Genomic DNA, 27,816 nt, shown 5'->3' with positions numbered 1-27,816 from the left:
TATTCATCAGCTTTCAAATAGCAGCCGCCCCAGTCAGCATGAAAACCTCGGAAGGGAGGAGAGAGCTGAGCCTTGAGCTGGCGTCAGCGTCCCGGGTACCACAAACCACTGGCAGCTCTTCTTGCTACGAGCAGTGGCCCAGGCGTGCTCCCGCCCGGCAGAGTCCACGTGGAACACAATTCTCCGGGGATGGTTGTCCCTGGTAAATGGTGGAGCTTTATAAAGTCACTCTGGAAGCAGACTGGAAAACACTGGGGCTTACTCTGCTGCCCCGTCTCACTGGGTAGCACCTTGCAGCCCGACTAGCCCCGAAGCGCCAGCGACGAGTAGGAATCGGGCAACACAATGGTACGTGGCCATAGCAGGACGAGAGCCTGAGACCTAAGCCCTTGTCATACAGGTCTGGTCTGAGGCAGGCCCCACTCACAGAGTCTGGCAAGAACAGGGCAGACATTGCAGAAACACACATTGCTAAGAAGTCACCGAGTACTTACGCAAACACGTCCCGAAACAACAACAAAAGTAAAAACTGAAGAATCTTGCACTTAATGGCCATGGCTGGCCAGTATAGCTGGGATGTGGTCGTTGGGCGGTTCGCCAGCTGCCTGCGCCGGGCCGGGGCGGCACGCAGAGGGGACACCCGCACGCAGCCAAACACCTGTCAACACCTAACCACAGGGACCTGGGGCAATGGCCTACCAAGCGCCCAGTGCAGGCGGGGCCTCGTGTGCGTCCGCCATGCCCGGCTCCGCCAGAGGCCATGGGGATGGGCCGCTGAGGCTGGGGGTAAAGGTCGGCCCGAAACTGGCCAGGCGCGTGGTACTTGCTCTGCCAAGAGGGAGCGGAGGGCTCTGGAGCGGGCTGCGGCGTGCGCTCGGCGGAGCCTTTGGGGCAGCATGACGCTCCCACGCTCCCCCCTTGCTACGTAACTTAAAGCTGCTTTGGAGCCGCTCTGGCCCCGCTGGGGAGAGCCTGCTGGCAGGCTTGGGCTCCTGTGGCCACCTTGACTTTCTCTTGCATGTGCCCAGCTGCCGTGCGGGTCCCCAGAGGCCACTTATCTTCACTGAAACCAAATTAGACGGAGAACCGAGGCACGCATTGCGCCCAGCAAGGACCCATCGGCGCACGCTGCCAAGGGATGTGGGGGATTCTCCGGCTCGTGGCTGCCTGTCTGGGAGGTGTCTTCACCAGCACACGTTACTGGGCTCCATACAGGTGGCCCTGGCCTGGGCTGGACAGGCGGTCGGACGGGATGAGCTCAGGGTCTCTTCTGGCTTTAATCTCAACCCGTGACTGGCCGCTGCTTAGGGCAAATCACACTCCTTTCGCGGGGCAGTTGTGCACCTCACACCTTTTTCAGCAGCTTCACGCCCTAGGATGGGAGGAGCTGGTTCAAAGGTTACAAACGCTGCCTTCTCCTGCTGCGGCCTCATCCCCGCTCCGACTCCCCCCCCTTGTGATTTAGACATTTTTAAGATGGTTTAAATTGTTCCTGACCACCAGGATTCCAAACCCAAATCCGGCGGGCAGCAGAGGGTGATGCGGGGCCGCTGGGCACCGGGCGAGGAGAAGGGGCCCGCCCTGAGAGCTGGTGGTTCTCAGGGTGGCTGGAGGGTTCGTGACCATTCCCACTCAGAGCTGCTGTGCCCTGCAATCTGTGGCTGTCGGGCCCCCTGGAGTATTGGCCCCTCTATGAGACAGACCCGTGTTAAAAGTCGGCTGCAGAGCCTATTGCAGCTGCACCAGGGGGCTGCAGGGGAAAAAGTTTGGGACCCCCTGGTCTAAATAACAGACCCCCTGCGCATCCATGCTCCTGTCGAGGCGAGACACAGAGCTGGCAGGGGCGAGAGAGGGCAGGACAGCCACAGACCTATCGCACTGCCGGGACCTGCAATAGTCCCTACAATAACAATGGATGCTCTGCAAAGCACTCCCATGGCCACCCCCCTTCCGCAAAGGCCGACAGCCCCCAGCATGCACGCCGAGTGGGAGGGCCGTGTCTAGCACCCCCTGCAGGATCACTGGGGTAAGCGCCAGGGTCAGGGGCCGTAGGACGGAGAGAGTATTCCACGGTCAGCTACAAGTGAAACCAGAGGGAGCAAGGCCTGGGGTTCCTCACCCCAGAACCGGGGGGCTTGCTCTGAGTGACCCCGGCATGCCCAGGGTGTGTGCTCGGGTATGGGCCTCCCAGGGAGCGCCAGGCGCGTTTCCATGGGGCGGAGGGGGGCTGAGCGAGAGGCCTGGGGAATGGGCTGAATTCCACACGCACCAGCTGTCTCCAGCGGGACCGCCTGGGCCCGTGGGCTGGCACTAGCCCGCCGTTCGCCTGAGTCGCACCTGCTGTCCAAGGCCCTGCGCGCCACGTTACGCTGTGGGGCAGGGACCCTGGCAGGCTGCTGCGCTGCCCCCTTCGCCGGCCCCACGGCCAGACCCGTCCACACTGGGCAGGAGCCCTTGGAGCGTTTCGTTTGGGAGGATGCTCTGCTGGGACCTGTACACTCGCTGGGCCGGGGGCTGGCCCGGTCGGGCCCCATTGTGCTGGGTGCTGTGCCAGGAGAGGCAGGTGCTGCCCACAGAGCTGATCTCTAAGAGCAGGTGTTGCAGGGGGATGAGACACTTGTTACATCCCACGCCAGGTTTACATGGACGAGTGGCACCTGCTCTGGACTGAGGCTGAAGGGGGAGCTGGTGCAGTGGAGAGCTGAGGCTGGCAGCACCCGGCCAGGCCTGGGGCGGAGGTTTGCAGAGGGGCACGCGGGTGTAACGGGACTACAATACCTCGAACACACTGCAGAGTGGCAGTTCCCCAGCTGCGCCCATGGGGAGACCTTCAGCCACTCCGTCCAGATCCCCGAGGGGCTGAGCTCCTGCCTTGCCCAAGTACAAATCAAACCACGGCGTGACGTGTAGGGCACCCAGCCCCGGAGCAAGAAGGAACGACGCTTCCCCGCCTGGCCACGTGCAGCAAAGGCACCCGCTAGCCCATCGAAACTCAGACGGCAGGGGAAGCGACATGCGTGCCCCAGGGATGGCCACAGCGTAACTCCAGGCGGTAGCCGGATGCCAGCATGTGCCCAGACAAGAAGCAGTTGTTTAAAACTGGAGCGTCAGCCACACAGGATCCTTCACGCGGTGTCCTGGCTCACACGCAGCTGACGGAGGTGATCACGCTGAGTCCGACCGGCCCTGTCCCAGGCGCTTTGTGGGACTGTGGGCAGACGGGGCGGCCCCGCTGCCTGGAGAGGCAGAGACATGCACTGTGCAGCCTGAGGGAGCGGCCCGCAATGGCTCACATCGGCCAGCCCAGACCCCGGCAGAGCGCTATCGCCCCTTAGCGCCAATTCCCAGCGTGGGGAGCCGCCCAGCCTCTGGGACACGGGTGCCTTGGCAGAACACGTGGGTTTGTGGAGGAAGGGGATTCGTTTGTCATGTGCTTGGAAGATGCAAAGTGCTGAATCCGTGCGAAGTGTCCTTATGAAACAGCTGCGGGCCAGCCCGTGTCCGGCCATGTGTTTTTATGGCCCCTGCTCTGTAGCATCTAGGCACCATGCACTCAACTCAGAACCCCGAGGAAGGGCCGCGTCCTCCATCCCTGCAGCCACACAGCCCCGAGAGGGGGCACAGCTCGTCCCTGAGCGGAGAGACGGCGAAACTCCAGCTCCTTCTGCTCGCTGCCGGGCTGTCCCACCAAACGCGCAGCCCAGCTCCCCAGCGTCTCGCTCGGCACCCACAAGGGCCGCTGCGAGGTCAGCCGCTGGGGTGCGGCGTGGAGAGAGGTCACCTCTTGTGGCCTGACTTGAAGGGATGCCAAGCACCCGTCGCTCCCAGGGGCTGCAACGGGTGGTGGGTGCTCTGCACGTCTGAAAGTCAGGACTGTGTTGTCCACAGCAGGGCTCTCTGTCTGTCTGTCTGTCTGTGGAAACGAGGCGAAATCGACCAGCAGGGGGACTGGGTCCACCTGGTCTTTGCAGAGGAGCACCAACGGCGTGAGGCCGGCCTGGGCAAGGCTCCAGAGCTGTTACGCTTGGCGCAGGGTTAACAGAGGAGCCAGGATGCAAACTCCCTCCTGGGTATTTTGATTTTGCTCTCTCTCTCTCACACACCCTCACTCTCTCTCTCTCTCTCTCTCACACACGCACCCCCACTCTCTCTCCCCCTCTCTCTTACACACCCCCACTCTCTCTCCCCTCTCACGCACCCCCACTCTCTCTCTCACACACGCACCCCCACTCTCTCTCCCTCTCTCTCACACGCACCCCCACTCTCTCTCTCTCACACGCACCCCCACTCTCTCTCACACACCCCCTCTCACACACACCCATTCTCTCTCTCTCCCTCTCTCTCCCCCTCTCTTACACACCCCCACTCTCTCTCCCCCTCTCACACACGCACCCCCACTCTCTCTCCCTCTCTCACACACGCACCCCCACTCTCTCTCCCTCTCTCACACACGCACCCCCACTCTCTCACACATGCACCCCCACTCTCTCTCACACACGCACCCCCACTCTCTCTCTCCCTCGCTTTCTCTCACACCCCCTCTCTCACACACCCCCACTCTCTCTCCCCCTCTCACACACGCACCCCCACTCTCTCTCTCTCACACGCGCCCCCACTCTCTCTCCCTCTCTCTCACACACGCACCCCCATTCTCTCTCTCCCCCTCTCACACACGCACCCCCACTCTCTCTCTCCCCCTCTCTCTCACACACGCACCCCCACTCTCTCTCTCCCCCTCTCTCTCACGCACCCCCACTCTCTCTTTCTCTCTCTCAGACACACACACGTGCTCTCTCTTTCTCTCTCTCTCTCTCTCTAATGCCTGAGACAACGACTTTTTAAACTGAATTTTGCCCCAGATGTAAAGAGGAGTCTGCCAGGCTCCGGATCAATGGTTCGTCCAGACACACCCAGTGGGCCAGGCTTAGGCTGACCAGATGCCCGATTTTATAGGGACCGTCCCGATATTCGGGACATTGTCTTATGTAGGTGCCTATTACCCCCCACCCCGCCCCAATCCTATCATGCACCCGAGCCAGGCTGCACGACGCGTGTGACCTGCAGAGTCACGGCGTCCCGTAGCATACGCGGAAGTTCGTTGCCTGTCTGGCAATGTAAGTTCAGCATGATTGGGACGTTCAGAGGGGATGCCACCGGCTGACCTAACAAATGTTTTTCGTGCTGACAACAGAGTAGAAATCCCCGAACAGGCGTAAGTGACCCTGCGACAATTCCAGAGGCTGGCGCGTGTGATCGTGTTGCCAGCTGGTGGGTGGCCGGAGCAGACCTTCCAACTGTCCCGCTATGACACTCAACCCTCCCGCCCCCCTCCACTCCCTCTTCTCCCCGACTGAGAGCCCCCCCAACTGAGGGTTGTTGCAACCTGGTGCAGGGGGTTGCAGTGCCGGATTTGGCCAAGATGTTCCTCCATCTCCGGAGGGGTGGACGGGCCAAACCTGAGCGGCGCTGCACCCCACTTTAGCCACTTTAAATGGTGGGAGGGATGCTGTAGCGGAGAGGGGAAAACTCCCTCTGAGTGATGGTTACCAGAGGTTCGTCCCACCCGGCTGGGGGGCCAGGAGCATGTTGGGAAGTGGCTCTGTTCCTTGGGGGGGGGGCGTCGGGAGGTATCTGCGGCTGACAGCACTTGCTGTAACTCTTGCCGCTGGAGCCGGCGTGTCCTGACCCCGTCGTGTGACGTGGGGATGCACGAACGTGCCCCTGCCTGGTGTCAGCGCTGGTGCGTGTCACACTCTTGTGCCAGTGGATGTCCCCTTCCTCTCACACAACGCTGCCGCTTGCTTTGCTTTCGCTCAGCCCCGCACGCACCGGGGCCGTATGGAGGCCGCTCCGGCTGGAGGGTTTTTCCATTGAACAAGGCGGGAGGCTAGCTCTCTTCCCAGGCAGCCCCCTGGCCCCCCTGCTGCCTCCAGAGCCGTCTGCTGCTCCCATCCAGCAGGACGTGGGCCTCTGGCACTTCCCCGGCTCTCCCCCGGGTGTCACGGCAGTGCCGGGCGCTCAGCCCACCGGGCTCTCGGCCTCTTCCCTGCTGCGGGGCTCTCTGGCGCGAGGGCTGCTCTGGCTCCCTGCTCAGCCTCCTGGGGGTCCCGCTTCGGCCAGCTGCTGGGTGAGGCAGGGCTGGGCTCTGAGTCTCTCCCCTTTCCCTGCCAGCCCGTTTGTGTCTCTGACCCCTCCATGCCTCCTCTCACAGGAACAAAGGACTGAAAGGGCCCCTGCCTCGGGAGGCCACTGCAGCATCCCCTCCTGTTCAGGGTCCCTCATGCAGCCAGCTAGGTTTCTTGCCCCCGCTACTCCCAGAGCCTCGCTCCCCTGACTGACGGTTAGAAACCTTCTTCTCATTTCCAGCCTGAACTCACCCCCATTTATTCTGGTGCTAGCCTCCTCTTGGAGCGTCATCAGCTTTTCTCCAAGCCAAGCTCCCAGTCTCCTCGCGGTCTCTCTACACCCCCAGCCCGTCTCTGCAGCTGTTCCAGTTTGGATTCCTCTTTTTTGAACACGGGTGACCAGAAAAGCATGCAGCGCTGTCAAGGTTCCTTCCCCACACTGAACTCTAGAGTACAGATGTGGGGACCTGCATGAAAGACCCCCTAAGCTTATTCTTACCAGCTTAGGTTAAAACTTCCCCAAGGTACAAACTTTGCCTTGTCCTTGAACCCTATGCTGCCACCACCAAGTGTGTTAAACAAAGCCCAAGAAAAGAGACCACTTGGAGACGTCTTCCCCCAAAATATCCCCCCAAGCCCTACACCCTCTCTCCTGGGAAGGCTTGATAAGAATCCTCACCAACTGGTACAGGTGAACACAGACCAAAACCCTTGGATCTTAAGAACAATGAAAAATCAATCAGGTTCTTAAAAGAAGAATTTTAATTAAAGAAAAGGTAAAAGAATCACCCCTGTAAAATCAGGATGGTAGATACCTTACAGGGTAATCAGATTCAAAACACAGAGAATCCCTCTAGGCAAAACCTTAAGTTACAAAAAGACACAAAAACAGGAATATACATTCCCTCCAGCACAGCTTATTTTACCAGCCATTAAACAAAAGGAAATCTAACGCATTTCTAGCTAGATTACTTACTAACTTAACAGGAGCTGTAAGGCTGCATTCCTGATCTGTTCCCAGCAAAAGCATCACACAGACAGACCAACCCTTTGTTCCCCCCCGCCGCCACTCCAGCTTTGAAAGTATCTTGTCTCCTCATTGGTCATTGTGGTCAGGTGCCAGTGAGGTTATCCTAGCTTCTTAACCCTTTACAGGTGAAAGGGTTTTGCCTCTGGCCAGGAGGGATTTTATAGCACTGTATACGGACAGGTGGTGACCCTCCCTGTATATTTATGACAAGCCCTCACCAGTGCCTTGTACAATGGCAGTAACACTTCTCCATCTCTACGGGAACTGCCAGGCCTGATGCATCCTGGATTAAGTTTAGAAGTGTGAGCAACAAGAGTGATGTCGTGGTGGGAGTCTGCTATAGACCACCGGACCAGGGGGATGAGGTGGACGAGGCTTTCTTCCGGCAACTCACGGAAGCTACTAGATCGCAGGCCCTAGTTCTCATGGGTGACTTTAATTTTCCTGATATTTGCTGGAAGAGCAATATAGCGGTGCGTAGACAATCCAGGAAGTTTTTGGAAAGCGTAGGGGACAATTTCCTGGTGCAAGTGCTAGACGAGCCAACTAGGGGGGGAGCTTTTCTTGACCTGCTGCTCACAAACAGGGAAGAATTAGTGGGGGAAGCAAAAGTGGATGGGAATCTGGGAGGCAGTGAACATGAGTTGGTTGAGTTCAGGATCCTGACGCAGGGAAGAAAGGAGAGCAGCAGAATACGGACCCTGGACTTCAGGAAAGCAGACTTCGACTCCCTCAGGGAACGGATGGGTAGGATCCCCTGGGGGACTAACATGAAGGGGAAAGGAGTCCAGGAGAGCTGGCTGTATTTCAAGGAATCCCTGTTGAGGTTACAGGGACAAACCATCCCGATGAGTAGAAAGAATAGTAAATATGGCAGGCGACCAGCTTGGCTTAACGGTGAAATCCTAGCGGATCTTAAACATAAAAAAGAAGCTTACAAGAAGTGGAAGGTTGGACATATGACCAGGGAAGAGTATAAAAATATTCCTCGGGCATGTAGGAATGAAATCAGGAGGGCCAAATCGCACCTGGAGCTGCAGCTAGCAAGAGATGTCAAGAGTAACAAGAAGGGTTTCTTCAGGTATGTTGGCAACAAGAAGAAAGCCAAGGAAAGTGTGGGCCCCTTACTGAATGAGGGAGGCAACCTAGTGACAGAGGATGTGGAAAAAGCTAATGTGCTCAATGCCTTTTTTGCCTCTGTCTTCACTAACAAGGACAGATCCCAGACTGCTGCGCTGGGCATCACAACATGGGGAGTAGATGGCCAGCCCTCTGTGGAGAAAGCGGTGGTTAGGGACTATTTAGAAAAGCTGGACGTGCACAAGTCCATGGGGCCAGACGAGTTGCATCCGAGAGTGCTGAAGGAATTGGCGGCTGTGATTGCAGAGCCATTGGCCATTATCTTTGAAAACTCGTGGCGAACGGGGGAAGTCCCAGATGACTGGAAAAAGGCTAATGTAGTGCCCATCTTTAAAAAAGGGAAGAAGGAGGATCCTGGGAACTACAGGCCAGTCAGCCTCACCTCAGTCCCCGGAAAAATCATGGAGCAGGTCCTCAAAGAATCAATCCTGAAGCACTTACATGAGAGGAAAGTGATCAGGAACAGTCAGCGTGGATTCACCAAGGGTAGGTCATGCCTGACTAATCTAATCGCCTTCTATGATGAGATTACTGATTCTGTGGATGAAGGGAAAGCTGTGGATGTATTGTTTCTTGACTTTAGCAAAGCTTTTGACACGGTCTCCCACAGTATTCTTGTCAGCAAGTTAAAGAAGTATGGGCTGGATGAATGCACTATAAGGTGGGTAGAAAGCTGGCTAGATTGTCGGGCTCAACGGGTAGTGATCAATGGCTCCATGTCTAGTTGGCAGCCGGTGTCAAGTAGAGTGCCCCAGGGGTCGGTCCTGGGGCCGGTTTTGTTCAATATCTTCATAAATGATCTGGAGGATGGTGTGGATTGCACTCACAGCAAATTTGCGGATGATACTAAACTGGGAGGAGTGGTAGATACGCTGGAGGGTAGGGATAGGATACAGAAGGACCTAGACAAATTGGAGGATTGGGCCAAAAGAAACCTGATGAGGTTCAATAAGGATAAGTGCAGGGTCCTGCACTTAGGACGGAAGAATCCAATGCACAGCTACAGACTAGGGACCGAATGGCTAGGCAGCAGTTCTGTGGAAAAGGACCTAGGGGTGACAGTGGACGAGAAGCTGGATATGAGTCAGCAGTGTGCCCTTGTTGCCAAGAAGGCCAATGGCATTTTGGGATGTATAAGTAGGGGCATAGTGAGCAGATCAAGGGACGTGGTCGTTCCTCTCTATTCGACATTGGTGAGGCCTCATCTGGAGTACTGTGTCCAGTTTTGGGCCCCACACTACAAGAAGGACGTGGATAAATTGGAGAGAGTCCAGCGAAGGGCAACAAAAATGATTAGGGGTCTGGAACACATGACTTACGAGGAGAGGCTGAGGGAACTGGGATTGTTTAGTCTGCAGAAGAGAAGAATGAGGGGGGATTTGATAGCTGCTTTCAACTACCTGAGAGGTGGTTCCAGAGAGGATGGTTCTAGACTATTCTCAGTGGTAGAAGAGGACAGGACAAGGAGTAATGGTCTCAAGTTGCAGTGGGGGAGGTTTAGGTTGGATATTAGGAAAAACTTTTTCACTAGGAGGGTGGTGAAACACTGGAATGCGTTACCTAGGGAGGTGGTAGAACCTCCTTCCTTGGAAGTTTTTAAGGTCAGGCTTGACAAAGCCCTGGCTGGGATGATTTGATTGGGGATTGGTCCTGCTTTGAGCAGGGAGTTGGACTAGATGACCTCCTGAGGTCCCTTCCAACCCTGATATTCTATGATTCTATGCCATGGCAGGAGCTACTGGGACTTAAAAAAACGCACATCACTTTTCTCCTGGCAGGTTGCCTTTAAAACTGGGTTAAGCTAGAATGGGTTGCAGTGTGAACAGTGCACAGACTAGGCCAACACATCCCAGATCCACCGTGGAAGAGGATCCTCTCAGAGATCTGCAGAGCATTCGTCTGTACCTGGGACCCGATCCTGCCATCGGATCCATGCGCTGTCCACACTGAGCCCTTCAACCCTGTGGCAGAGGCAGATTTTAAGCAAGTGTTCAGCTAGGTCAGAAGGAGGGCTGGAGTTTAGCAAAAAACTCTAAAGAAGGAGAGAGAGAGGAGGGGAGACGACACGTAAAGGGGAGACTTGGCGAGTGGGTTTCAAATGCGCATTAATCTGGTGAATCACTTTGGATCACGAATAGCTCCTCTGGGGCCCTCGTTTTCCTATTTCTGCATGGGTTCTTACAGCCCCCCCCGCACCGCAGCGTCTGAGCACCGGGTCTCTCTGTGAACCGCCTGGCACACCACTGGGACGACACAGGGACTGCCTAATGACTTTCCTGACGCCTCTGCTCTCCACCCATTACAGTTCACTGACTCCGGAGTCCATTTCTAGTAATGCCGCCAGACGGCATTACCTCTGCACCGCCTCCCATTCTTATATTCCTGGGCCCAGCCTCCAGCCTCTCTCTTCTCCCCTGTGACAGTTCCCATCGCACGCTCGTCCTCCCCAAATCCCTGTCTCTCCAGCCCTCCATTCTCTGCATCATGACGGCATCACCCGTTCGCAGGTCTACGCCCCAGGACGTACGCTCGTCTTAGGGTTGACTATGGGTATTGCAGTAGCATCTGTCACCATGCAGGGCCACTGCACCCTGTATTTCCTCTCAGTGGTTCAGCAAGGGCTCCTTGCTCTTCAGAGATTAGTCACAGTACAAGTGCCCAGGGTTAAGCGACCACACAGCCTTCTCTATGCAAACATTCATTCTTAGGGCAACAGCATTACAGAGAAAGCATGTGACAAACAATAAAAGAACCTACACACATTCTAGTGAGCTTACCAGCGATCACGCCCCTCACCCCAACAAGGGCTCTGGCAGGAGTAGTCCTTCAACCCCCCTTTAGGGTCACAGGCTCATAGCAGCCCCAGCTCAGGACTAGCGCCCAGATGAAAAGTTTAGTCCATCCTTTATGCTGTTCAGGGGTCTCTGATCTGGAGTTTCCAGGAGCAGGGGATCAGTGGACAATGGGTTTTTCTCAGCTTCAAGAGGACGGACTCAGAGGTGGGTCATTCCCAACCCCCAGGATTTCCTAGGAAATCCACTTCCCACGTGTTGTCCCAAAAATCCTTTGACATTCCTGCCCCTTCCCAGAGATTCCACTAGTCAGTCTCCTAGAGATGTTACATCCAATTCCCTAGTAACACAAACGCAGTGACAGGTCAATGCCTGTGAGGCCCATCGAGTTGCACTTCGCTCAGTAATGTTGATCTGAATTCCAGGAGGCGTGCCCGGGATATCGCCACGTCTCTCACAGCACCCGGTGAGGATGGGCCCCGCGCTAGCTGCTGTGCGAAGACATGGCAAGAGACAGCCCTAAAGCCACTCGAAGGCAAGATGAACCAGCGGGCGTACCAAGCAAACCGGGGAGAGGTGGGGAAAAGCCAGCGGTTACCCAGCCCAGCTAGGTGCAGAACTGGATTTTACAGAATTATGTAACATCCCCAGGATAGCGACGTGCTCAGCAACGTTGTTACCGCTCCAAATCCCGGAGCAGCCTCCAGCAGCTACCGATGGCAAATGTGCTTCCCCACGCCACCATTGCAAACAAACGCCAATCAAACCTTTATACCGCCCGGCGCTGCCCCGATTCACAGCCGTGCACGGCTCATGGCACATGGCTTGCACCCGGCCTTTCTGAACATGTAGCCCTGAAAGGTTCAAGCTGCCAGACTATGCCCCTGGGCGGCAGAAGTCCCTGTCTCACCTACGTCTAAACTTTCAAAACCAGTCACAGCATGAGAGCAGGGCGGTGAGATTCTGGTCTAACAGGTAGAATTGAGAATCCTGCAATAGCTTCCTTAAAGACAGCTGGCACCCTGCCCCTGAGAACCCCAGGCTATGGCAGAACCAGTTCTTTCCCATGGCTTCCACCAGCCAGGACAGAGCCGGACCCAGCATGCAGGTTTGAGCCCAGAGAGCCAGCACCTCTAGGAGCCTTTGTGCCAGTGACCAAAACACCAGTTGAGAAGACTTGGTGTTTGCACCCTGGCCCCGTCCCAGGGCAGGCTCTGTGTCTCTGCACATTATTCTACGACAGGGGTTCTCAACCTTTCTGGGCTCAGGACCCACCTGTAAATGTTTATGGCCCGTCGCGACCCAGTAAATAGTCTGGGGCTGGAGGCCCTGGGGCAGAGCCGTAACTAGGCATTTTAGTGCTTGGGCTGGGCAAGCATATTTGCGCCCCCAACCAGAGGAGACACGTGTGGGGGGTCACTTGCCCCTCAGATTTTTTGGCTGCATCTCCCCCACCTGAGACCAGCTGGGAGGCCTGCTGAGGTGAGTCAGGGGGTGGAGTCAGGGTGATGTTCCCTCCCCGTGTGGGGCTGGCCTGAGCCATCTGGCTTGAGCTACCTCTGTGGCTTTGCGCCCTGGGCAGCTGCCCTGCTTGCCCCGCCCTGGTTACAGCCCTGCCCAAGGGCGGTTTCGGTCAGGCCCTGCCCCTACTCCGGTCACGCTGACGTCTGGGCCAGACCTGAGTGGCGCTGGGACCCAGAGGCTGCAGTGCCTGGAGCAGGGAGGCGAGCCCAGCCAGCGCCATGGGTCCGGCGCTGCCACGCGGCCCTTGGAAACATTCTGGCGGTGACCCAGTGTTGGGTCCGGGACTCAGGCTTGCACTAAGCAGAACCCAGTTCCTTGCAGCCCGCCCAGCACATGGGTCAGTGTTACAGTCCCTGGCTGGAAGGGTCTTTCTGTCATTGGGATCCAAAAGCTAAAGGTGACTGGATTGTTACCTCTTCCTTCCCTCTCCCTGGCACTGCCCGCCTGTCTGGTTCATCCCCCGGCCTCTGGTGCTCTAGGCTAGGGCAAGGCCTGTCTCTTTGCTCCTGTCTGTACAGCCCCTAGCACCGGGAGTCCGCAGGCCTGCCTGGGGCCTCTGCGCACGGAGCAGTACAAATTCGAACCACTGCTGACGCTGATTCTTCTGCGCCTGGGAAGGGGCCACTGAGTTATGTGCCCGAAAATCCAGCCAGCCCCAGGAGCAGGAGACGGGGCGGGCCAGAGTGGGCCCTGGGCGCAGCGACCCTGCCCTGCCTTCCACCCGGCACCGCCTGTTCACACCGGGTTATTTCTGCACCACCTAATCCGGTTTGGAGAGTCTGGGCTCAGCGGGGCGGGGGTGGGGGGTGCAGAGGTCGGGGCCGGCTCGGCTGCCTCTCGGTCCCGCAGCGAAGGCCGGACACCGGAGATCCCGAGACGGGAGCGGGGTGCAGACTCCGGTGCCAAACCGGAGCCGGAGGCTCGGCGCCGCCCGCGGCTGCTGGGAGCTGTAGTTTTCCTCCCGGCCCCAGCCCGGGCGGACCCGTGTCCCCCGCGGCCGGTCTCCCAGAGCCCCCGGCCCGGCGCTGCGCGGGGAGCCCTGCGCCCTGGCCCCGCGCCCTGGCGAGGTGCGCGCCTCCTGCGCCCCCCTTGCGCGCCGGCCCCGCGCGTCTCCACGGGCGGACTACGGCTCCCAGGATGCAGCGGGCGCGGAGCCCTTTGTCTCTGCCCCCGGCGGCGGCCGATCGGGCTGGGGAAGTTCCCGAGTCGGCGGCCATAGGGGAGCCGGGCGCAGCCGGGGCGCAGCGCGCAGCGGGTGAGTGCAGCGGGCTCCTCGCTCCCTGCGCGGGGCGCGCCTCGGGGAGCCCGGCCGGGACCTGCCGGGGGGGCTGCGCGCAGGGATCCGCGCTCCCGGGGCGGGGAGGGGGCTGCGCGCAGGGATCCGCGCTCCCGGGGCGGGGGCTGCGCGCAGGGATCCGCGCTCCCGGGGCGGGGAGGGGGCTGCGCGCAGGGATCCGCGCTCCCGGGGGGGGGCTGCTGCGCGCAGGGATCCGCTCTCCCGGGGGGGGCTACTGCGCTCAGGGATCCACGCTCCCGGGGCGGGGGGGGGGGCTGCGCGCAGGGATCCGCTCTCCCGGGGCGGGGAGGGGGCTGCGCGCAGGGATCCGCGCTCCCGGGGCGGGGAGGGGGCTGCGCGCAGGGATCCGCGCTCCCGGGGCGGGGGGGGGGCTGCGCGCAGGGATCCGCGCCCCCGGGGCGGGGGGGGGCTGCGCGCAGGGATCCGCGCCCCCGGGGCGGGGGGGGGCTGCGCGCAGGGATCCGCGCCCCCGGGGCGGGGGGGGGGCTGCGCGCAGGGATCCGCGCCCCCGGGGCGGGGGGGGGCTGCGCGCAGGGATCCGCTCTCCCGGGGGGGGGGGCCGCTGCGCGCAGGGATCCGCGCTCCCGGGGCGGGGGGGGGCTGCGCGCAGGGATCCGCTCTCCGGGGTGGGGGCTGCTCGGGGATCCGTGGGGCGGAGTCGCTCTCCCCCTAGCAAATGGGCCCCTTGCCTGCTCCCCCCAAGGCTTGCAAGTGCCGTGGGTTTGGCCGGGGGCGGGGGACCTGGATCCTCACCGCCCGCGCCCCACCCCGGCCGCTGAGCCCTTCCTGGCGGGGGCACGTGTGGCTCCACTCGCCCCTTGCCCGCACGGGGCGTGCACGGGCTGGGCGGGGGCCAGGACAAGGCTCAGCCCGGAGCACAGTGGCTGGGCCGCGTGGGGGTCCCCCGGGCTCCCCCCGCCCCCAGCTGCTACCAGCGCTTCCCTTGTTCACCATCCCCGCGCCGCCCGCCCGCATCCCCCGGGACCGCCCGCCAGGCGCCGGCTCCTCGGCCGGGTCCCCCAGGAAGGGATTTTTGGAGAGGGGGAGAAGGTGATTTGTGTTTAACTGTAGCTGAGAATGGGGGCAAACGGGGACGGGCCAGGAATCCTCCGCCGGTGGAAATCGGACCAACTCCATCCATGGCAGCCGGGCTCCCTGGATTGACACCAGCTTAGGATCTGGCCCTGGTCCTTCACTGGGCAGCCTGGGCCCTGATCCTGCAATTGGATCTGATGGCGGGGATCTAGTTGCCGGATCGGGGCTTTATCCTCCTGCCCTGACCTCCCCTGTCGCCTCCAGGCACCCTAACCTGTCAGGTGGAGAGGGTAGAAGAGGAGACGGCAAGAGGGGCATGTGACAATAATAGTCTCTCTTGCACTGGAAATCCTCCCATGTCTGCTTCCTTGTCCTGCCGGGCTGTGGCCTGGCTCAGACCGGTCCAGGCCTGGCTCTGTTCCGCAGGCCAGTCATTGGTGCGAGGGAGATAAAGAAGGTCTGGGTCTAGATTTGACATAAGCCGTGAGGGATGATGATAAATGGAGGGGGGAGGCCACACTGCCAGCAGCCTCATGTGATCAAACATCATGAGTCAGGCTGCAAAGCATCCTGGGACTGGCTTGAAAGCCCTGAGAGCCTTTTAAACCTTGGGTTTGTTTGATTTGCTTCCTAGCCTTTACGGTGTCTTTGCTTCCCATTGTCGGGCTTTTCTCCACAATCCGTGGAAGCGGGGATTCTCCCTCAGTCTCTTGACTCCGGCAGCTGGGGCTTTAAACAAACACGGCAAAGATCACGAGGCTCGTGATGGACTCTCGAGAGGTGGCAGCCCTGGGGAGGGGAGAGCACCGCAGAGAGAGGCCATGTGATGGCTGGGCAGGTGCCAAGCTGTGTGAGTGTTTACATTGGGGATTACAGCCACCTGCACCAGCCCAAACAAACACTACCCACCACTGTTCGCACCAGTGCCGTTTGCCCGTCGTGCAGACGGTGACGTCTCCGACTTCGGCTCTCAGGGGTTGTCTCACGCGGGGGTTTAAACAAGGCCGGAGACGACCGCCGAGTGTGCAAAACATTCCCGTGTCAGTGCTACCCTGTCCTCTTGCTCCCCTGCTCTGTTCGTCTGTTTCTGGCCCTACGCTGGCCTCGCGTGGGGCTCCGTGGGGGCAAAGAGGTCGGCTGCTCCCAAGGGGTTGCGGTATCGGGGTCCTAGGGAATGAGCCATCTGGTGCAGGGACCGGGTCCTTGTTTCGCAGAGCCCCCTGCACCAGACACTACGAAGTGAATAACAATGTCCTAATGGCCTGTGCTAACCGGTACCGACATGGCGCTGCAATGCCCCTTTTTCTTGACATTCGTTTTTAAAAATGGAGGTGTTAAAATGTGGGGTGTGCCCAGGATCAAGGCAGAGGTGGAGAGCAGCCATAGACCCTTTGGAGTCACAGAATCACAGAATTTAAAGCTGGGAGAGACAACCCGAGCATCTGGTCTGATCTTTTGTGTAGCACAGGCCAGCAGCGCCCCCCAGCACCCGCCCACTGACCCCAACGGCCGAGATCAGACCAGAGCTTTGCAGCCCACAGGAGACTAGAGCACAGGAGGGTCGGAGGGACCGAGGGGCCCCAGTACCTGTCAGTGTCAGGGAAAGGCTGAAGTGAGAGACACCCCAATAATCCTGGCAAGGGACCGGCACCCACAGGCTGCAGAAGACGGCAACGCGCCCCCTCCCCCCAGGTGACTGGCAATCCAAGCAGGGGGGGAAATTCTTCCCCACCCCACACATGGCGATGAGTTAACCCCCGAAAATGTGGGCATGAACCAGCCAGCCCAGCACGTGAGAGCGAGAACGCCTGGTGCCCCCTTAGCGCCCTGGCCCACCCCCAACATCCCGTCTGTAGCCCTGGCCACCCCAATGCTTCGGAGGAAGGAGATTAAAAAAAATGGAGGGGGAGGAACAACAACCAGGCAAACCCTGAATTCATAGATGCGCCTCTCTCTCCATGCAAACGACACCGCAGCCGTGACGTCCGTGGGGAGGGAGGTGAGCAGAATCCAGCCCTTACGTTGCAAGCTCCCGGGGCAGGAACAGTCACTGGATCGATGTGTCTGCAAAGCTCCTAGCTCCCGCCTCTGGTGCCGTGTAAACACTCGTCATAAATAAGCAAAAGCTGGAGCTTTCCTCGTGCTGTGATAGCGACCGCTCGGGACCGGCGCTGAGCAGGGTGCAGATATGTCTGAGGACGTCACTGTCTGTTTTCCCCCAGAGGAGTGGGCAGAGTTAACAGAATGGCAGCCGGAGCTTTACTGGACGGGAGGCAGGAGAGAGACAAGCTCGTGGTTTCGCTGGGTAGCGATAAGACTGGCTGGAATCTGTGAAATGCTCCACTTGGCTTCAGATCAGGACTAATTTTAACCTCCCAGTTAGAGTGTGTGTCCCTCACCTGCTGCATTTACCAGCTGGAGGCCTACTCCTGCCTCCCTGGTTTTGCTGGGAGAGTTGGGTGTGCCTGGAATTGAGGAGAAGGCCTGGCGAACCTGTGAGATTGGCCACCAAGAGCAACCGGCCTCCTATGAGAAAAGAAACCAGCATGTGGTATAAACCAGGGTGCTCCGTTCCCCTCCAACCGCAGGGCAAAATCCTGTCTTGACTTCCACCCCTGGTTCCAACAAGCCTGCCAGGTGTGCGATGCTCAGCACAGAATTCGGCCCATCACCCCCTGGCTAGATTTCTCTGTCTTGTGTTTTTCACTAGGCAGCTGTTCCGGTGCTCCTGTGTAATAAAAGCAGTGAAGCCAAGCCGGCACTGGGAGGTGTGCACACCTTGGCTCTGTGTCTCTGGGAAGTGGCTGCCTCTTGTTTATGTTGGGTGGTAGGTTAAAGGCAGAAAGCTGCCCCCCCTCGACCCACCCCTGAGAGGCAGCTGGTGATATTCCAGGAGGACACCCCATGAAGAGACTTTACTGGGCATAGAAATGGTGCAAGGAAAATAAAAATTAAAACCCTTTTCCCACGTCATTTCTTCCCCAGGTTCAAATATGTGATATTGAAAATCTTGAGGCTGTTTTAGGGAGACCAGCCGTCTGAGGAGACGGGAGAAGAGCACACCGCTTTGGGGACCGTCTGTCTAGGTGCTGTCGTATCTGATGGCTTTCTGACATCTCCATTGCTAGCCATGAATCGAGGCTCTAGAAATCCGGCTTCATCCTGTTACTCACCACCCCTCTCCTGCTGGCCTCTCCCAATAAGAGTTATTGGCACAAGTCGGCAAGGGCGGTTATTGGGGCGCACGGATCTTACAGCTCCCGGTGCAGCCTGATGGGTGTATCGGTCTCCGAGCTCTAGGCCCTGTTCTCTTGGCTGACACCCGGGTTCTTCCTTCTGCTTTGCTCACTGGCTGGCGCGAAGCAGTCAGAGCTCACCGGTGACTCTGGCCCGGTGGCCGCAGCAGAGCGGCAGCCATTGGTTGGCCACAGTTCTGGCTTAGGCTGGCGGCGGGACCGTAAGTGAAGGAGAGGGACTGGCAGTACCGTGCCCCGCCGCAGTGCCCTGCTGGGGGTGTCTCTGAGATGGACGGTGCACTGGATTTATGTAACGTCTCTGTGAGGGACTGCAGGGGGAGGGTGAACGCGGCGTGGGCTACCGTCGCGGATGCTGAACTGGGAGGGGTTGGAAAACCAGCGAGAAATAACACAAAGGGGCCTTTGAGATGCAAGTGTGGGAAGGGACCAGCGGAGTGCGAGTGTTCCCGTGGGGCCGTGCGGACAAGGTCTCTGCAGGCAGATGGACGGTCAGCATCCCGTGCCCTGAGGAGCCAGTCTCCTCTGGAGGGATGACGCGGTGAGGAGTGGCTCACAAGGGCGTGGCAGGAGACGGGGAAATGCCCCAGGGAGTTGATCGCTAACTAAGAGCTCGGGTGTTTCTGGCTTATGTCTCCTGGCTCTCGTTCTGAATGCATGCGTGGTACGGCCGGTGCCCCAGGGAGCTCGGCGGTGGGAATAGCTGGCTGTGTGCCGTGTGTTCGGGGGACTGTCACGCTGGGTCAGGCCAGCGGGCCCTGTAGTGCTGGCTCTGACTGTGGCCAGTCATTTCAAAGGAAGGGGCAAGAACTCTGCAGGGGGCAGCGATGGGATAACCTGCCCTGGGGCAGTTCCCTCTGCCCCCATTAGCTAGAGGCTGGCTCCTGCCACGGAGAGGAGGAGGTCTGCAGCCCTCTCCAAATCCCTGCCCACGTCTGCAGCCCTGGCTGTTATAACTGGCTCTTCCTGACCTCCCTCTAAGTGTCCAGTCCCAGTGGGGGTGCTGGGATTTGAAGAGGGAGCTCGTGTGGTGCTGGGGAAGAGGGGGCAGGGGAAGGAACAGAGCGGGGAGGGGGAAGGTAGTGACTAGAGAGGATTGAGCACAGCACAGGTTGTGGGTGTGGGCGGGGGAGAGACTGGAGAGCACACGGCCCTGGGTTACTGGGACCCCCATGGGTGGGGAGTTCGAATCCTCACACTGTAAATGTGCCCCTTGTCTTCACTGCCTGGCCTGAGCCTGTGGCCCGTGGAGGAAACGTGTCTCTGGTTAAAGGCAGATGCTGCCTGGGAATTGGGGTATGGATCATGCCCTGGGTGATCCCGGGAGGCCCAGAGCGTGACTCGTCTTTCCCTTGGGCAGGCTGCGGGGGCATTGACGCGGAAAGCCGGTCTCAGATGGAGCGAGGGGACAAGCTGCATGTGGGCGATCGCAGGGAGATGAGAGAGAGGGGAATGCCGGACACCTGCGGCGCAGGTGAGTGGTGCTTTGAGCCCCCCAGGACTGCTCAGCAGGAAACCGGCCGGTCTTGCTTTACCGACTCCACGCTATGGAGAGTCCACCCGCCCCCGGGGAGGCTGTGCCAATGAACGGTCCATCCCCCGCCCCGCAGCACTCACACGTTGCATCTTCTTTCCAGCTGGAATGTTTCTAACTTCAGCTTCCAGCCCCTGTGTGTTGTCCTGCCGGCTCCCTCAGGACAGAGATCCTCTGCCCAGGCAGGTACTTGGAGAGCACGGTGGAGTCACCTCTGAACCTGCTCTGGGATGAGCTAAATAGGTTGAAAAGTATCTGCCAGCCTGTCGGTGCCCCGGGAACCAGACTGTGACTCTCGGTCCTTGCAGGTTCTGCTGACATCAGCCCCAAGGTGTTTATTAAAACGGAGCAGGAAGAGGAGCCGTGCGCGGGGGCGCCCCCAGAGCAGGGAGAGAGAGGAATTCGCCAGGCCCCCAGCACAGGTGAGTGCTGCTAAATTCCGCCTGGAGTCGGTCAGGCAAAGGGAAGCCAGGAAGAGCTAGGATCTCGGGGGAATGCTTATAAACTCCTGCAGTCAGGCTGCCTGTGTCCTGCCAGCTGTTTTTGACCATGGAATGGCCCAAGACGGACTGAGCTGTACCAAAAGTTGATCAAAGCCGGGTGTGCTTGGAGCTGCAGGGTCGCTTCCAGCACTGTAGCCTTTGCCACAGAAGGGAAGCTGGGACTGACTGGGAGCTAGACGTGTTGACCAGACCTAGGGGCTCATCAAGCAGCAGCGTGGTCCCTGCGCTCATGTGCAGCCAGGACCCTTCTTCCCAGAGCAAGGCATGAGCCCTCCTTGAGGAGCGCGGCCTTGGGACGTGGGCCCATCCCCAGGGAGTGGGTCTGAGCCCCCAGCACAGGGACGCCTCGAGCAGCGGGTCTGGTGCGTTCTCTCTGGTGAAATAAGCGTTATTTGTCTGCCCTGGGCCGGGAAAGGATGGGCACAAAATATTTCACGCCCAAGAACCCCAAAGTCCCAGTCCAGGTTCCCCAGCCGGGGCCTGTTCAGCTCAGAGTCTCCAAGGGTTAGCTCAGCCCAGGACTGTCCCACGGACCCGGGACGTTATTCCTTCTTCCCTTCTCTCTCTGTTCCCCTCCCGGGCACAGGCTGGCCTGACGTGAAGCAGGAGATTGTGGTGAAAGTGGAGCCAGATGACGAGTCATATGTGGGGTATCCCCAGGGCCTGGGCGACCGAGACCTCCCTGGCTACCCCAGCACTGGTGAGTGACGCTAACCGCCCCAGGCCAGCTCGGGGAAGGGGGCTGGGGCGAGCCGGAAACTCAGGGGGGACCTGTGTGAACCCCTGGAGTCGGGCTCCTGGGGCAGGAGCCTTTGCTGGCCCTGGGCACAGTGGATCCAGAAGCCGTGTGAGTCCCCCGGCCTTGTGAGCGTGGCTTCCCCTGCAGTGGGGGAGGGACAGACCCCACCGCTGAGTAGCTGGGTCTGGCCGTGTGTGGGGCGTTCCCAGGCAGACGGTGACTCGGGCGCCCCTGCAGTGTCCCAGCTAGCTTCTCCTGCTCCCCGCACGTTGTCAGCTGGGTGGAGGTATGCACAGGGGACATGCCCCCCCCGCCCCCCAAGCTCCCCTGCCGAGCCTCCTCCGCAGCTCCCCACGCGAGCTCCCCTCCTGTTCCTGTGGAGATGGGCTGCCACAGGGATCGGCTCCCCTCCCGCGTGGACAGCTGTGCGTGGGTGTCTCCTTCCGGCTTCCCGGCTCCTGGCGGAGGTGTGCCCAGAGCCTCACACACAGGAGCGCGCGGGGCTGGACGCACGCCACAGCCGAGGGGCCCCACGCGTGGGGAGCAATGGATGCACGGAGCTGGGGGGGACTGGCCATGGGGGGCAGCGTGATTGGACCCAGCGAGTGTCTGTGCCCAGGGCCCTGCAGAATGTGTGGCCAGCCCCGCTCAGCGTTCAGCTGCCCCACAGCCCAGGGCTCCGTATCGTCTGCCCCCCCTCTCCCCGGCCGCTGTACACGTCGAATAGCTGGGAGAGGCAAGGGGACCCCCGGAGCCCTGTATGAGAGACCTCTGTGGGACCCAGAGCAGGGCCTTAACCACTCGCTGGTCCTGCCCCATGCTCCAGGGAACGAGCCAGCCCCTGGAGGGCAGCCTCCCCACAGGGGATGGTCGCGGCCCCAGTAGCCAGTGTGGCCAGAAGCCAATGAAGATGACCACCAAGAGCAGCGTTTTATTGTCCTTACGCTGGAGATTGTCGGCTCCGTCCTCCAGGGCTGTCTCTGCACCAGGGCCCACCCCGGCGAAAGGCTGATCAGGGCTGGCTGCGCCCGGCCCCCCCTACACCCGCCCCGGAAAAGGAGGCGCAGACACCTCCCAGCCAGGCAAGGCCAGGCCCTGCCCGGCCCTCCAGCGCTCACAGTCTGGATCCAGGGAGGAGCCGAGGAGGCCAGCGCGGGGAAGGGCTGCAGGGAGGGGATCAGGCGGTTAGGAGTTGGGCAGTGTCTTCAGAGAAGGCTTAGAACCACGGGCACGTCCCCCTCTCGCAGTGTGGGTGAGCCAGCTCTGCCCGGGAGCCCAGTTGGCCCCGTCCCACTGGCCCTACCCCGCCCCAGGGCGTGCAGGGCGGCCCCCACTGAGCCGGCTGGGCAATGGGGTCGGCCTGCCCCGGTGCGGGGGGCGGCTCTAGCTGGAGCCGGTCTGGCTCCCTGCATGGCAGCAATGGGCCAGCTGGGTGACTCTGCCTGGGGCAGCGGGCACGGTGGACTGCAGCCTGCGGCTGCCCGAATCGGTCTCTGCCCTCGCGATGGGAGGATGCCGAGGAGTCTCCTTGTGTCCTCACGGCGCGAGTGTGCTGGCCGGGCATTGGGCCTGGGGCTGGCTCCCCCAGTGCAGCAGCAAACCGACGAGGGGGGCGTTGGGGGGCAGCGGGTCCCTCGGCGCCATGGGCACTGGCTGAATCCCTGCCAGGAAGTGACACGATGAACAGGTGGCCGCGTTTCCCCCACTGCCCTGCCCCACCCCGAGTGTAACTGGCCCCGGCAGGGTGGCCGGGGGTTAGGGGATCTGGGTTCTGTCTGGTGACAGGTCCCTTGGTGCTTCAGCTCCCTGCCGGCTAACCGGGGATAAGACCTCCCTGGCATGCCTGAGGGATGAATGCGCTGCGGGGAAGAGCTCCCTAGAAACGAACGCCGCTGACCGCAGGAGAACAGCTCAGCGGGATCCGAACGCTGCCCTGGAGCTAGTCTCTCCCTCGCAGTCGTGCCGTGGGCGCAGGGAACGTGCAACGTGCTTTGCTTTCCGCAGGTATCAAAGCAGAGATCGTCGTCAAAACGGAGCCCGAGGACGACTCCTACGGCGAGTGTGGCCAGCATTACTGTGAAGGAGACGGTCCCGACGACCCCTTCTGTGAGTGGTGCTGGGATCCACCGGGACGGTCTCCGGGGGCAGGTGTGAGGGGAAGAGCTGGAAACTCAGGGACCCGCCTGTAGATTCCTCAAGGTGGGCCCCTGGCTGTGCCGGATCCTGGCACACACAGCTCGTGTCTGGCTTCCTGGTTCGCCTGCAGGAGTCGCCAGAAGCTGGGGCACCCTACTGCCAGGGTGCGTGTGAGGGATTGGGGGCAGACTGTAGTCAGTGGGAGGAGGACAGGACAGGACAGGGGGCCCTGTGGATATATTCACAGGCAGGGACAGGAGATCTGAGGCCTCTTGCTGTGTCTGCCACAGACTGCAGAATGACACACAGACAGACACACCCCAGCCAGCGTTCCCAGGGGCAATCAAAAGCCAATTTAAAGCTACTTCGCAAGGTCTCCCCCCCCAGCCCTGAGTGACCACAGGAAACACTGGGTGAGGCTTTTTCTTTCCTGTGAACAGGTGACGCAAACCCGGAGATTATCGTGAAAGTGGAGCCAGACGATGAGTCAGCCATTGGGTATCCCCAGGGCCTGAGCGAAGGCGGAATTCCCGGCTACCCCAGCCCAGGTGAGCCATGCTGAGCCCCCCGGAGCAGCTCCAGGGACGAGAGGGACAGGGAGAGCTGGAAACTCAGGGAGGCCCTGTATGAAATTGGTGAGCCAGGCTGGCTGTATTGTGCCGGCTCCTACAGGGCTTTGGGGTAGAGCTTGGAGCTGCAGGTTTTTGCCCGGAGCGGGAGCAGAGCCGGAGCACAGAAAATCTTGACTGCTCCAGTTTGTTTTTTTCATTTTCACTCCAAAATGAGTGATATTTAGCAAGAAAGTCCTGAAGGTGCCAAAAAGTTTCAGATTGTAAAACAATTGATATTAACATCTACTTTACCACTTTACGTAATATGTCACAGTTCTTCTCACGTCGGCTGAAATCAAGATTTAATGTACGGATATAAAATTACCAAGTTTTTTGGAGATAGTTATCAGACATCCGGCAACACTGCAGACTGCTCCCACCCTTGTGCCAAGGTTAGGCGAGTACGTACTCGCGTAGATTAGTGTGTGTTGATACTTCTTTTGTAAGGGTTGATCAACGAGACGCGCTGAGTGCTGCGATTACGGAAAAGTGTGACACGACGCAACATTTAAGATATTGCAAACAGGTATATTGCAAAAAAAATGTTTTTGTTTATTGATATATTTAGATATTGCAAGAGATATTAACTACTTAAGCTCATTTCTCACACGGGCTCCCATTACCGGTACATTTGTACGTGCTACCGTATCACTCTGGCGGACTTATTTTATATGTCATCTGTTCAGTGGTCTTTTGGTAGCGTTTGTAATTTTAAATTTACTGAAAAAGTCATGTGCAGCAGGCATATAAATATACAATAAACATTTTTGCATAAATTAGGAGTGATTTTTGTGATATATCCAGAGTGATTGGAAAATGTCCAACACAACTTTGGGGGTGAGTCCTTAGGTCATTTTAAGAAAAAACATTTCTGTGAACACGTGTCCTAAAATTCTTCCTAAGGGAGCTATAGTCCCTTCAAGGAGGTGATGAAAAGTTAATTTCTGATTAATATCTCAAAAACGCTTTAATATAAAGTAACGAAATTATGTCTGTGTCTTAGTGTTAGTATGTGCTACCATATTACATTATCCAAAATTATTTAAACCATAGGTGTCCCGAACTGGTGTTTGGTCATTTTTATTTCATATTTCAAGAAAGGCTTGTCGTCGACTGCCCCTGGCTACGAGTGGTAATATTATGTTCCATAATATGTTAATAATTTTTGGTTATTATTTATTATTACGTTGAAAATGTATGTTTCCAAAGTTGAAAAATAAGTAATAAATAAAATTGTTTGTATCATTCTAAGCATCTAAGCAGATTAAAATTTTTAAACAGTTTTCTCAGAAATGGTTAATTATACAAAATAAATTGAGTACCGTTTCAATGCATGTTTTAGCATTAAATCATATTACAGGTTCGTATCTGTTAAATAGTCGAAGATTTAAAAAATATTAAATAAAATTGGCCCAGTCCCCCCAGTTCATGATGCCTGTGGTTTAAATAATTTTATTTGAATGCTGTTGTATGATAGAACGCTGGAAATCCACTTTAACAGGAAAGTGGATTCAAATTGCAAGCACCGTCCTTTTACTAAAGAGAGGAAATTTTCGGAAATATGTTTTTCATTCATCAGGCTGGAAACATTATACAAGATAGAACCTGTTATTTGCTCTCTTGTATAATCTATTCAGGCCGATGAAGTAAAAACATATTTCCAAAAATTTCCTCTCTTTACGAAAAGGACTGTGCTTGCAATTTGAATCCGCTTTCCCGTTAAAAGAAAAGGAGGACTTGTGGCACCTCAGAGACTAACAAATTTATTTGAGCACAAGCTTTCGTGAGCTACAGCTCACTTAATCGGACGCTGTATTTTCCACTGCATGCATCCGATGAAGTGAACTGTAGCTCATGAAAGCTTATGCTCAAATAAATTTGTTAGTCTCTAAGGTGCCACAAGTCCTCCTTTTCTTTTTGTGAATACAGACCAACACGGCTACTCCGAAATCTGTTTCCCGTTAAAGTTTATTTTCAGCCTTGTAACATGTAGCCTTGTTACTTCCCAGCAACGAATGGTGTAGAAGAGCGATAGCACGTGCTAACGCTACGGCACGTACCACGTTTCATGGCTATATCTATATTAAAGTGTTTTTGAGATATTAATTAAAAACTTGGAAAATATTTCGAATATTTTCCCTGCAAATTTCATAAGAAAAACTAACTTGCAATTTATAAATAAAAATTTTAATTATGTATATTAAAAATACTTAATTAAAACTGCGAGAAACATGTTAAAATATACTTTAATAATTTTGTGTAAAAAGAAAATGCAATCATTTTTGTCCAGAAAATCCAAAATAAATTCAAAGTACCTTAAGTGGTTAAGATATCACAAGCAGGTACATTATAAAAAAGTGTAATGCTTTTGTTCATTGCTTTTCGAAGATCGTAACAAGAAACCTTTGGCTGCGGTAGCAGCACAAGAAGATTTGGCCAGGGCTTCAACAAAAAAATCAAATCTGCCCCCCATGATTGATAGCCGATTTACGGAAAAGGATCTCAACGACGTCTTTACTTTTGAATTTGAAAACCCCAAATCTGGGCTTTTGCGAAAAGCAAAGAAGAAATCAGCAACATGCAAGGTGGAAAAGGAAGTGAATGGCGAGCTCAAACCATGTAGCTTCAAGACAGGTGAGGCAAGTGCCGTGAAAAGTTTCAACCTTTGGCGGCATGTAAAACGTAACCATCCTGAAAACTATGTGGCTCTGGTTACAAAAAAGGACCAGGAAGATGAGGCAAAACAGAAAGCTGATGCGGCGAAACGATGTTCATCTGGCTCTTTGAAAACTCCTGGAGAAAAGATTTTTTGCGGAGCTTCATCTGAAAAGAAACCCAAAATTGAGCAAACAAAACTTGACTCATATTTGAAGTCCTCAAAGGTTACAGTCACCATGGATGCCAATACTTTCCGTGAAGGGCTGATGGAAATGGTTTGCTTGAGTTCAACACGGCTCACTACCTTAAGGCTAAAGAACAAAGGATTCCAAAAAATTGCAGGTGAAATGGGTCGGCAGCTTGGCGTTTCGACGGGGCACGATGCGGTTCGTCGTTTAGTTGTCAGCACAGCTGAGTCTGGTCGCCAAGAGCTCAAGAAAGCTTTGGAGCAAAAATTGTGCTACCTGAAAATGGATGCGGCAACCCGTGGAAACAGACATTTCCTTGCAATCAGTGCTCAGTACTACGAAGAAGGAAAAGATAAAGCTGTGGTAAAAACCTTGGACATAATCGACACTGAAGGGCAGCACAATTCTTCGTACGTGAAAAGTCAAGTAAAAGCTATTTTAGAAAAATTTGGGATCAGTGAAATGCAAGTGCTGAGCATCTGCGTTGACAATGCAGCAAACATGACGTGTGCCGTCAAAAATTTCAGCGAGGACAATGAAACCATTTCTACCTCTGAGAACACGGATGTGGACAGAACTGAAGCTATTTTGCCTGATGAAGGCACTAAGGGAATGGATGAAATCGAACTCAACAGGGATGCTGCTGCGCAATGGGTTAATGACCCCAGCCTCATACTTCCAACATGGCTTCATGAGGACGACTCAAAAGTCCAACTGATGAAGTGTGGTATTCACACTCTTCAGTTGGCAATCTGGGATGGACTGAACAAAGAACATGCAAAGAAATTTCTGGCAAATTCGACAAGTTGTTGTCAAACTACGAACCCCAACTATTCAGAGTGTTCTGCTTGATCTACATGGGGTAACTCAATCATTGGATACTGTGACTTGCTGGGGTTCAACATTTGTGATGATTGATCGGCTTCTCGTTCTTCAATCTTACTGTGAACAAGTGGCGGCTGCTGCTGGAACAAGAGAACTCAAGTTAACAAAAGCTGAATGGGACGAAGTGAAGAACCTGCGAGACCTCTTGGCAAAGCCAAACCAAACAACCGTGAACCTTCAAGCCGTCGATGTAACCCCAGGAGTTTTAATGAAGGAATGGCGAAAACTGTCAAAATTCTTGGAAAAAAATGGTGGACAAATTGCAGAAGGAATTCTATCCTCCATGCAGAAACGTGAAGAGAAGCTTTTTGACAATATTCATTTCCTTGCTGGAGTTTATGTTGACCCACGGTATCGGATTCTTC

The 27,816-nt window shown here is 56.9% G+C and overlaps 1 protein-coding gene across 3 annotated transcripts in view; it reads left to right on the top strand.

Annotated features, from left to right (window-relative positions):
• Nucleotides 1–13,610: 13,610 nt before the first annotated feature.
• The window catches only part of LOC114019002 (endothelial zinc finger protein induced by tumor necrosis factor alpha), a 57,978-nt gene continuing 43,772 nt past the window's right edge, over nt 13,611–27,816 (top strand). For all 3 annotated transcript variants that reach the window (XM_037891428.2, XM_037891430.2, XM_037891429.2), the window contains exons 1-6: nt 13,611–13,866; nt 19,558–19,671; nt 20,040–20,153; nt 20,821–20,934; nt 22,978–23,079; nt 23,550–23,657. In XM_037891428.2, the coding sequence (XP_037747356.1) occupies nt 13,749–13,866; nt 19,558–19,671; nt 20,040–20,153; nt 20,821–20,934; nt 22,978–23,079; nt 23,550–23,657 (670 nt within the window). In that variant the 5' untranslated portion in view covers nt 13,611–13,748. The remainder of the gene's footprint in view (nt 13,867–19,557; nt 19,672–20,039; nt 20,154–20,820; nt 20,935–22,977; nt 23,080–23,549; nt 23,658–27,816) is intronic.

This window comes from Chelonia mydas, chromosome 2 (assembly GCF_015237465.2).
Source record: "Chelonia mydas isolate rCheMyd1 chromosome 2, rCheMyd1.pri.v2, whole genome shotgun sequence".
In the NCBI taxonomy this organism is placed as follows: domain Eukaryota; kingdom Metazoa; phylum Chordata; order Testudines; family Cheloniidae; genus Chelonia; species Chelonia mydas.
This window is presented reverse-complemented; position numbering and strand designations above follow the sequence as displayed.